The following is a 12,478-nucleotide window of genomic DNA, read 5'->3' on the forward strand; positions in this document are numbered from 1 at the left end:
GTGCACAACATACAATCCAGATTTAAGTAAATTGGCTGAGAAGATGCAAAATCAAAAGTCTCATTAGTGAATTTTAAATTAAAACAATGAAATATCTATTAAAATACATAATATTGTATTTTTGTTCGGACTAATTCTTTTTGCAATATTATACTTGCTTAAACATGTTTTGTGATCAAAAACTTAATCAAACTTAATGTTGTTTTATTTATTGAACATATAAAAAATTTATATGCAAACATAAAAGTGGTATTTGATATCTGGAAGTACTGAATAAAAAACAAATTTACCTAAGTTTGAACTAACTGCAACTTTGAGTCACCAGGAAAAATCGAATTGAAGTTGCTGCTCCCAAAATTTTGCTTTTTTTTTTTTTTGGTGGAATGGCTCTTTGGTTCAAAAAGGATCCTGACCCCTGATATGGAGGCTAATGCATTCACATTAATTGCCTGAGTATTCCATAATGCAAAGCCCACAAGTGTGTTAGAGATTAAGTCATTGGTATATCTTATCCAAGTAGGATGTTTAAGAGTAACTATATCAAGGGCATGTTTTTTAAGTGCTCCATGTTGAAAATAGAAAGGGAGGAATGTGTTTATATATATTGTGTTCTCCCAAATGAAGAAACCAGCATGGATGGCAAACATATAGAAAATTGTGATGTTAAATTAAAATACGTTTTAACCTTTGACCATTACAAACACGCTGACGCGTTCACTGGTATAATTTCTTTAGCGCTACTAATGCTTTGAGCATGTTTCCGTCAACTTTTTAATTTTATAATCATTATAAATGTGCAAGACACGTTTAGGATTTAGTTTTCTTGCTTACACATACAGGGCAATTGTTCCCTGTGAGAAAAGTAATTTGTTTACTTTGCTAGAAATGAAAGTATGTTGAAGGGCCGTGGATCCTACAAAATGCTTTCAGCGTAAAAAAAAAAAAAAAGGCTTCGACATCAGGTTTGCAGAAGCACATTACATTTGCTGTGTTATTTGCAAGACGTTCCGATAATGAATCAGATGAAGAATATGTTGAAGCATTCTTTATAGATGTGAGTGATGACAGCGATGTTGATGTATGATTGGAGAGTTCTGATAGTGATGAAGACAGTTGTGGTTTGACCCAAGCTAGGAGATGCTTGATCGGTATGTGTACGTCATCCTTGCTTTCTTTTACGGGAACACGTGGTATTTTCTCAAGATATCCTCATAAGTAAATGCTTATCGGAACTGTTTGAAAGCTATGCAGTTCATTGCTTCTACAACTCTCAAAACTTTTTCTCATTATTTTCGTTGGAAAGACTCAGACAGCAGTGAAATGAAGGCGTTTTTAGCATTATTACTGCTTCAAGGTATAGTTCAGAAATCAGAAATAAAAATGATGATAGAGACACCATTTTTTTCAGAAATGATGTCTGAATATAGGTAATCCTCGATAATGAAATTTTTGCACTTTGCCGACAAGGATTCTGATTATCCCAATCCAAAGCTAAAAAAAAAAATAGGCTTTTTTTTTTTTTTTTTTATTTGACTATCTCAAAAAGAAGTTCCAGGATGTATACCTTATTGTATACTTGTTTGGAAACAGTGCATACCGCTGAAGCGCTCTCATTTTGGTTTGAAATGCTTTGAACTTTGTGAATCATCTAGTGGCTATGTATATGAACTGATAATTTATACAGGTAAAGGCACTCAGGGTATGCAGTTTTTATGCTGTCTGATGTTGCTTTTGTACATGAATTGTTGTTACCTTAGCATATTCGCTGCTGAATGAGGCTTACTACATTACCTTAGATGATTATTTCACTAGTCCCGAGCTCACTGACTGCTTAGTTACCAAGAAAACTGATGTTTACGAGCCTGCAAAGACTACCTGAAAAGAAATACCCGAAGAAGTTGAAGAAAGGAGAAATTTGTGTCTTTCAGTATAGGAAGATTGTTGCCTTGAAATGGAAAGACAAGAAAGATGCAACTATGCTGAGCATCATCCATGAGAACGAAATGGAGAATATAGACAAGGAAAGGAACAGTGAAAAAACCAGTTGTGGTAATACAGTACCACAACATTGCCTTTGCTGTCATATTATCCTGGTGCCCAGAACAAAGAGAGATACTATGTAAAAATATTCACACGTTACATATCTCTGTGCAAAATGCTTTTGTACTACACAAAAAGTTAGGTAAATGATCACATAGCTTTTAAGTTAGATCTCATAGACAAGCTCATTGAAACCTAACACACCCCAAGGGCTAACAAGAAAGGCAGAAGGCCAGCTAAAGGAGGGAACCCAGTCAGACTGACAGGAAGGCACTTTCCAGAATATATACTCCCTACTGCAAAGCAAGCAGAGCCAAGAAGAAAATGTACTGTTTGTTGCACACAATTAGTTTTGGGAAAGAAGGTTTGCAAAGAAACGTGTATGTGGTGCCCTGATTGCCAAGTAGGGTTGTGTGCTTCACCATGTTTAAAAATTTACCATACTGTTTGAAACTTCTGAAGAAATGTCACTAGATAGGTTATCAGTTATTGTTGCATGTATAAAAGTCATTTATTCGCTAAGTATTCTTTTTTAGTAAATCATTGACAATTGTATAAAAATTATAAATATAGTTAACCCTTGAAGAATGCGGGTTTGGACTGTGCTGGTCCACTTATATGCTTTTTTTTTTTTTTTGAATAAATATATTGGAAACATTTTTGGAGATTTGTGACAATTTGAAAAAACTTGCAGATGAACCACATACCTTAGAACTATTGAAAAAAATAAGAAACAGTTAGGTATGTCATGAATGCATAAAATATATGTAGATACCAGTCTATTTTATCATTTGCTACTATAAAATATACACAAATCTATTATAAAAAGTTGAAATTTATCAAAATTTACGCACACAAACACTTACAGACTATACATGACACCATTCACGGTCGAGGGAAATGTAAACAAACGTAAAAATGTTGTATTAAATCTAACTGCATAAAATTGTTATGTTCCATTGAGTAGTTTTCAATTCCTGGTGATTCTATGAACATACATTCTCCATTCAGATCTGCCCTGGCCATATCTTTCAGAATTTCCAAGCGCATTCCAGTTGCTTCTTTAACTCCATCCACCCATCTAATTCTTGGTCTTCCTCTTCTCCTGTTTCCATCAACTTTTGCAAGCATCATCTTCTCCAGACTGTCATTTGTTCGCATAATATGTCTGAAGTATGGCAATTTTTGCTTGATGATCATAGCTTCGAGGGAGCAATCTGACTTTATTCTCTCTATCACTGATTTATTTGTTTGCTTTGCAGTCCATGTATTCTTAGTGTCTCTCCAAACCCATAATTCAAATGCATCTATCTTCCTTCTTTCACTCTTTCTCAGGGTCCAACTTTCGTATCCATACAGTACCACAGGGAATACCATTGCTTTCACGATTCTGATTTTTTTTTTGCGAGGCTAATATCTTTAAAGATCTTGCTTAAATTTGTAGTTGCTTTCTTTTCGAGTAATAATCTTCTAACTTCTTCAGTACAATAACCATCTTGATCAATTCGGGATCCTAGGAGCACAAATTTGTTAACTACTTCCATTTTCTTCCCATCTACTTCAAAATCATTAAGTTCACATATTGCCATAACTTTTGTCTTTTTGAGGTTAAGTTTAAGACCATATTTAGCACTTTTTTCTTTAACTTTCATAATAAGTTCCTCCAAATCTTCTTTGCATTCTGCTAGCAAGGTGGTATCATCTACATACCTCAAATTATTAATATTTCTCCCACCAATTTTAATTCCAACTGAAGACTCCTCCAGCCCTGCCATTCTTAAAATGTATTTGCTGTACATACATGCATAAAATTAACTGTTATTAATTAATTAATTAGCATAAAATAAAAATTTTATAAAGATTCATTAATTAGTGTATAGGCTAGGCTACTGTGAAGCAATTGTATCGATTGCATTAGGCTACCATAAAGCAATCATATTGCTGTTCATCCTTATCAATGCATGAAATGTTATACCTGTAAATAAATATGAATTTTTGTTTCACATTATCTTTTTCATTTTTTAATGTCTAGTGTTAGTAATGCATATAACATCTACAGTGTTTTGTATCATATAAGACAATATTGATGTAGGTACTGACGGACATAAGATTCATCTTGTAAACAAATGACATAAGCTTATGATATTGATAAATACAGTATAGTACTGTAAATGTATTTGTATTTTTACTTCCTTATGATTTTCTTTAATAAGATTTTCTTTTCTCTAGTTTACTTTATTGTAAGAATATAGTATATAATACATATAAAATATATGTTAATCGACTGTTTGTTATCAGTAAGGCTTCCAGTCAACACTATTCTATTAATAGTCAAGTTTTTGGGGAGTCAACAGTTATACGGAGATTTTCAAACAACGCAGTGGGTTGGCATCCCCTAACCCCCTGCATTGTTCAAGGATCAACTGTAAATACTTTTTATATCTAGTTAAATGTATAATTTCAAAAAAAAAAAAAAAAAACCCTTGGGGAAAGTACATGAAACTGGAACCTAACGGTCAAAGGGTTAAAGTGATAGGGTGTTAAAGTGAAATGAGCCTATGCTCAGAATTGTTTAAAATTTAGATTAAAATGTTCAGTGAATAGAAATTTAAAACAATAAAATTTAAGTAATGAAAGTTAAGATCAGTGAGAGGAGTTAATGATCTTGCTAATTGTTTAGCCATTCTGAAGGAATAGGAATTAACTACATCTGCTATAGGTCAGGTAGAATTACTTTATGGATATTTGGTAATATCGGGGGTAGGAAATTAAAGGTTATAGTTTTTTTTAAGCAGTTTAGAAGAGTTACTTTGTGTCTTTTTTCCCCCTCTGGTTTGTGGGGTCATAAAAAGCCTAGTATTCACTAGTATTAAGGACTACAGTGGCATCATCCTTATCTGCTCTCCTAATGACTTTTTATAGGAATAAGAACAGAGAGCAGCTAATGGACAAATTATTTTTTTGGAAGTATGCTAGTTACATAAGCCTTTCTTATTCCTTTTTATATCATGAGAAGTTGCAAAATCTATATTGCATCAGTGCCTTGTGTGGGCAAGAGAGTGAGAAGAAGGAAAAATATGACACATTTCTTGAACAGCTGAACATAGTAGTCCTTTGGAAAGACAGAATGAGGAAGGTGACACATCCAAAGAACAGAGAGATAGGTGAACTAGGAAAGTGGAGGAGGAGGAGTTGGTTTAGTCAAGTTAGAAGTTGGAAGTTTTTACCCACTTGGTTAGACTATAATAAATTTAGTTTAATCCTTTATCCAAGTGTAAGCAAACAAAGTGCTGCACACGAAGTATCTTCATGGCTAGACTACTTCACATCATTTGCCTTAGTATCTCATTATGCAAAACATGCCTTCTTTCAGATATGTCCTTTACATCTCCTTACGGACATGTAATCTTCCTTACTTAATCTTAAGTAAGGAAGGTAGGTATGAAATGTATGAATGATGAGATTAAGCATGTAATATGGAGAAAAAAGGCATTATGGAGGCAACATAAGAGGAGTGGTAATAATCAAATTGATGAGGAATACAAAGAACAGGCAAGGAGGTGACTCAGTAAGAGTAGCAAAAGTGAAGTATGAGCAGCAGTTAGCTAATGAAGCCAAAAAAAATAATAAATACTGGGGAGTTCTTTCGACATGTAGTCAAAAGAAAAAAAAGCATTATGAAAGAATGACATTGATTGGAGAAAATGGTATGAGAACAATTGCTGCAGAGGATTTGGTTGAGATATGTAATGAGCAGTTCATAAAGATCTTTCATTCTTGTGAATGTAAAATCACAGAGAGTTTGATATCAGTGAATGATGATTAGGAGTGACTGACTGTAAGTGAGCAAGAGATATATGGGGAATTGAATTAACTTGATGTTAATAAGGTTGTGGGACTTGATGATATATCACCATGTATTTTGAAGGAATGTGCCAGAGAGTTTGTCTGCCTTTACATATTTGTTTAATATGAGTCTTACATTGGGGTCATGTTCCAAAGGAGTGGAAGGTGGGCAAGATACACAGGTGACAGGACTCAAACATCAAATTGTAAGCATTGTTGTGGTTAAAGTGGTAGAGAGGCTCGTGATAACCAGGATCCAGAATTGGGTTGAAAACAGTAGTATTATCTTTGATGGACAGGCATAGATTTGCTAAAAGGAGGTTATGTTTTAGTAATATTACTTATTACAGTACAGTGATGGCTTCATTCAACAAAGGAGATGGATACACAGTAGTATAATTAGATTTTGATAGATTTACGCAAGGTAAGTTGATGGTCATAGAGTGGATGGGGTTAGATATTAGATTAGTGCATTGGATTGGAGACTTGCTATCTGATAGGTATAAGCAAGTTGTGTATGGAGTAGCAATATCCTGGAAGAGGAAAGTCACTAGTTGTGTGAATCATGGGTCTGTTTTAGGGCCATTGCTGTTTCACCTGTGTGTTAATGATATTGGGGAAGATTTGGATGGAGATATTCAGTTGTTTGCAGATGATGCAAAGTTGGGAAGACCTATGAGAAGTGGAGCAGATGTTATTGCCTTACAAGAAGACTTGAATAGATTGAGTGAATGTGCATGGAAATGGGGATGAAAGTTTGTTACAAAATGTAAGGTTTTAAAATTTGGGAAACAAAGATGGGAGTAGAATTTACACTTGGGGAGATATATCGTTGGAGGTGAAGGAAATAGATCTTGGGGTGATGGTGGATAAGGATCTGAAATTTAGAGGACACATTGCCAAAATTGTGAGAACACAACGAATTCTGGGAACAATGCGAAGGACACTGACTTGTACAAGTAAGGAGATTCTTGTCCCTTACAGGCTCTAGTTTTCAAAAGGACGAAGAGATGTTGGAAAGGGTCCTGAAGCAATTGACTATCTGGAATGTTGAATATGAAGAAAGGTTGGGAAGATACAATTTACAGAGGCTAGTGGATAGAGGAATTGGAATGACAAGTTGGTAAGGGTTGCTATAGGATTAACGTTGAAGAGGTTTTTGATAAAATGGTGGAAGATCAGGGGAGAACGAAGCTGCATAAGGTAGGTGTGAGCAATTAGTGAGAAGCAGTTTTTTTTGCATAGAGAGTTGTGAATAAATGGAATGCATTGCCTGAGAGGTGTTGTCTTCAAAGAATTTGAATGTGTTTAAGGCAGCATATGATGAACTGTGTGTATGACAACGGGATCTCCTAGATGAGCTTTTGACTCTATGGGGGTCTTAGAATAATAATAATATTCTCCCATTTGCAGTTCTTGGCTACAGCATTGTGCACTGCACGAACCTACAACATTCTCATTTGAATACTAAACAACTGCAGTTGCAACATCTTCTGTTCATCTGAGGAATTTCAGATTTATGCCCTCTTCCTGGTTGGACTGTCAAACTGCCTGTCTCCTCTTTAAATCAATAAACCATACATTGCACTGCATTTGCTGTCATTGGGCCTTTTCACAAAGTGTCCCCATTCCTATAGAAACACTTTGCATGCAAGACACATTCAGGCAAAGTGAGACCCGTCATGCAAAGCAAGTTGAATGACTGTAGAGTCTCACTCCTTTGTTTATACTGCCTTATGGCTCACATGGTAAGCAAAATTCACAATCTTTTTTCACTCACAGCACTGTATTTCCCCTATCAGTCATTTTTTGAACTTTTTTGTCAAAATGTCTTTTCTATGAAACTGGTTGGGGGTACCCACCAAGTTTTAGGGTGTCTACTGGTTCTCTGTTATAGATTACCCTGATAGGGGTAGTTTAATTTGGAGCATCCTGTATACCACCAACAGCAATCAGTACACTACAAGACCTCTAATCCACTCAGAGCCTTGGTGTATTCCTTTGGACATTTTTGAGCAGTCGGCACATAAGAATTTCTAAAAATAAGGAATAACTATATCACATGAAGTATATCCTTTCTAGTTCTAAATTGATCCCAGTTGCAGATTCAGCCACATTACAAAACCGTAGTGTTGACTACAACTTTGTAATAGCACTTGGTCAAGCACTAACATTAGCCCATAAGTTACATACAGGACACAGTAATTAAATAAGATCATTGAAAATTTGCAGCCAGAGACTAATAGAGAATCTTTCATTATAACAAACTTTTTAGTCACTATAAGTTTATTATAGTATAAGTTGACTATATCATTTCAAAATTCCTTGTTTCAAGTGCTTCACTTCTTTTCACTTCACTATCTTTGTTGCTTATCACCTTAGGTTGGTATACTCAAATTCCTCCAAAGCACTCTTGACAACTCCCCCCAACTTTGCATGATGCAGATTATGATATTATTGCAATGGCCTTAATACCATACCACCTAAAAGAACATGAAAACTTGGAAAAGCCACACCATGGCCATTTATTCTTAAATTTTCTGATGTCTCATTAGCAGATAGCACTGTTTCAAACTTGATAGATTTCTTCTTTGGTATCTAGGAATTTGTGATTTTTAGATCACAGAGCTAGCACCATTTACTTTTCATTTAAAGTAAAAAAGCTGAATATATATTCATAGATATTAGAATCTCAGATGAACTGCATCCTTTTTTATTCTAAAATGAGGCTTAATATCTTCAGTAAAAACAAACAAAAAAAATAGTGTTTTGTTTAACTGCCGTGGGTATCACATGTCTGTCATTTTGTTTTTTCATAGAAGCTGAAAGAGGTATGTCATGATTGATAATAACCAATCAGATGTATTATTATACCAGATGTATTTCCTGTGTGTTTTGGCATCTATATGAATAACAGCATCATGGAGAGGTTATGTAACATAAAAAAAATAAACATTTTCCAACAGCAGTTAATATCTATCGTTGAAAAGACTGGAATGATAGTCTAATCACATGTATCATTAGGCATATTATGTGCATTCTCTCCATTGTTGTGTAAACGCTGTATGTGATAGCTAGCACAGGACAGGTCTTTAATTTTAAACATGTTAATTAATGATTTCCAGATGTCGTGAAGGATCATTCCTTGATTTCTATTTAGTGTCTTTTGAGAGAATGACTCGGAGGACTCTTTGAACAACCAGTTGAAGTAATTCTCTTCCAAGTATGGCATGGAGGATGTTTGCCAATTTATTGTATGATGTTCTTTGAAGAGAGGTATATCATTTTGTACACATGGTAGACAGGACAGTATTTATTGTAAGTGGCTCATGTTGGGTAAAAAAAAAAAGACTATTAATCACTAACTATACAAATATTAGTGTATCACAGAGGAAATAAATTTTAGTTATTCTGTAAATTTCTAATAAAAGAGAAATTCCTGTATTAGAAACTAGTGTTATTATTTAAGTTTCAGTAATAGAAGAAAAAGGCTATAGCTATCACTTTCTATTCTGAGGCAGATGTTGACGGTTATAGTTACCTTATTTGCAAGCAATCTTAAAAAACAAAACAAAAGGAAGTTAAATGTTCTGTAAACAGGACAACAAAGGTATATTTTTGAATAGATAGTGAATGCCATGATATTCAATGTTTTATGCATTTCTGTTTTCCTTTTAGGATGTGGACTTAGATTTTGCTGAAGTGGTAAAAAATACCAGTATTGCAAGTAAAGAAATGTCTGTTGTTGTACAAGAATTAAGTAAACTCTCTCTTTTATTTTCTGATTTGCACAACAATTTAAAACCAAGTTTTCCACATCAAATCCCACCTTCTGCATCATCGTCACAATTAGGTGAAGCATTCAAAGATGCTTGTTTATATCTTGAGGAGCTTTCAAATGTAAGAACTGTTCAAATATGAGTTTATGTTACTATCAAGTATTGTATATCATTTTAAATATTATTGCATAATATCTCTAGAAAAGTATACTGCATTTACTATAAAATACTTTCTGGTGTGTAGTTATCTGTTATTGAAGATCATTTATAAGGAATAAATTCTTGTATTTCATACAGATGAGTTAACATCAGGACTGCCAGTGTGTGTACACATGGTACACACACACACACGCACACACACACACACCTATATTATTTTTAATGTGAATACCATAAAGGCTAATGCATAGTATTATGTTTGAGATAACAATTAAATCCAAAAAAATATCTAAGGGTTTAGAAATATAGAAATCTAGAATCTAGAGACCAAACATGAAGCTTCTTTAACCTCTACCAGCCATGGTTGATGAAATAGTAAGACCAAATTGCACTTCTTATCCATGTTATTCAATAGGCGTTACAGAATCGTATCCAGATATTGCTGAACGTGTATAGACGTCATGGTCAGTTGGGGTGTTGATGCTTTTAGGCCATCATTAAGCATGATTATGATCTCATTCCAGATGATGAAATTCATCTTCTAACCTAATGCCAGCATAATTGACTAAATAAGAAGTAATATACTCTGATAATAAGGTATACTGAACTTCCTGAAAGGTTCATTTTATTATATTATGAACATTATCATTTTCCCATACTTTCAAAGGATGAACAGGATATATAATCACCAAATGGTTACCAATACTTAAGATATAAATTTTCATCATGTATAATTAATTTTGTACCTGTCTGGGATTAAAAGAAATTGCTTTACCAGCAGATAAGAATTTGTGCTTTTAAACTGATCTAGCAATTTGCTAGATCAGTTTAAAAGTTCTGATAAACACCTAGAACAAAAATGATGTTAACCACCTTACTGGCCATTAAAGATCAAATACGCATCCTCATAAGCTTCGTATGCATCATAAATTTCAATCATAAATATCAATGGTATTACAATTTTAATATGCACTTCGCATCCATGGAAATGTGGACGTATATATACGTCCTGGCCGGTAGCGTGGTTAAAGCATCTGATATAAACCACAAAGAAGACCATATCTTAAAACCCTTTAACACCTATGTTCCTGAAATCGTAATAATTATTTTTTTTTTATTTAGGACATGTAAGAAAACATGTTAGTGGTTTTGAAGAAATTCGAAGACACAGAGGTGCGGATCATCAGGTTTTTTGTGCTGTAAGAAAAATCTGCAACTGAGATTCACCAAACATTGTGTGAGAATTTAGGGGACTGTGCCTTCCAGTATAACCAACAATTGAAAGCTGGGCATCCTGAGACACAGATGCTCCCAGGTCAGGGAGACCTTCCACAGCGATCACACCTAAAAACTTCAATGCAGTGCACGCCATTATCCTTGATGAACAAATGCCAGTCAAAAACATCGCCAAGACTCTGGAGACATCCAGGGAATGAGTTGGTGTCATTATCTGGACATGCAGATACTCTCAGCAAAGTGTTCCCAAAGGTTTGAATGCCAACCAAAAGAGAAAACGTGTGCTGTCATCTTGAGGGATTTTTGATAATTTTGAGAAAACAGGTGCAAATTTTTTAGCTCGTATTCTGACCATTGATGAAAAATGGCTTCATCACTATGACCCAGAGAACATACAACAGTCAATGGAGTGGAGATACAAAGGCTCTCCATGGCCAAAGAAGTTTCGAACCAAAAAGTCAGCAAGGAAAGTTCTTGCCATTGTCTTTTAGGATAATGGCAAGATTAATGGATGGTGTAATCCTTACCAAGTACCTCATAAAAGGTGAAACTGTTACAGCAGCTCTGAAGGAATTGAAGGAGGTACTGTAGGAAAAGCGTTGCGAGAAACTAAGCAGAGGTGTGTTGCTTTTGCAGGACAATGCACCTGCTTATGAAATCTAACAGACAATATACAATCAAATTATTTCGATTTTGTGACCACATTTTTATTAAAAAAGACTTTTTTAAAACTAAACAAGTACTAAAAAACAAACCCGAAAGTTTCGTTAGTCATCAGACTAACATCTTCAGGGGTAAAGATAACTAACGGTTTAAAGCACAAACTATAAGAAATTACGAAAAAAAAAAGTTCATTTGCTGGTATTATGAACATCAAAAAAAAAGTTTGTTAAAAAACCGAATAACAGATCTATACAACCATTAATATGTGTTAGCTGGAAACAATGCTATTTGATGTCGCGTTCTGAACGCGACATGTAGTAGCATACGGTGTATGCTACTACATGGGGCGACAAAATTCCTAGTGGAATTTTGTCGCTCCATGTAGTAGCATATTTTGCAGTCCCTTCCCCTGAAAAAAAAAAAAAAAACCCTCTTTTAATGACGTCTTTATGCTTCAACATCTCTGATCATAAATTCTAAATAGCAGCACTGCGACATGTACTGTGACAAAATTTGGTAGAACAAAATGTCTTCCCTACAGATGAAGCAGTGTTAGAAGCACACTTACATTAAATGTTCTAAAATGCAAGAAAATAATTTTTACGTTTCAATAATCACTTCCATATGTTGTCTGTATCATGAGTAACGTTCCGTATTGTTACTGAACATTTTTAAACAATACTTTGCAAGAAAAATGACTTTTCGATGAATTATGAAAGAATTCATTGAAAAATTTTCGGTGAATTGTTTTTTCA

At 34.4% G+C, this 12,478-nt stretch overlaps 1 protein-coding gene across 4 annotated transcripts in view; it reads left to right on the plus strand.

The window, feature by feature from the left end:
- The window catches only part of LOC150106217 (uncharacterized), a 212,374-nt gene that overhangs the window by 116,808 nt on the left and 83,088 nt on the right, over positions 1–12,478 (plus strand). For all 4 annotated transcript variants that reach the window (XR_016548354.1, XM_090393044.1, XM_090393045.1 and 1 more), the window contains one exon: positions 9,565–9,786. Coding sequence is in view for 3 of the 4 variants with exons in the window: in XM_090393044.1 (XP_090249170.1) it covers positions 9,565–9,786 (222 nt within the window). In the remaining variant the exon portion in view is untranslated. The remainder of the gene's footprint in view (positions 1–9,564; positions 9,787–12,478) is intronic.

Source organism: Typopeltis vanoorti, chromosome 5 (assembly GCF_054136105.1).
Source record: "Typopeltis vanoorti isolate ZY-2024b chromosome 5, IOZ_Tvanoo_1.0, whole genome shotgun sequence".
Taxonomy (NCBI): domain Eukaryota; kingdom Metazoa; phylum Arthropoda; class Arachnida; order Uropygi; family Thelyphonidae; genus Typopeltis; species Typopeltis vanoorti.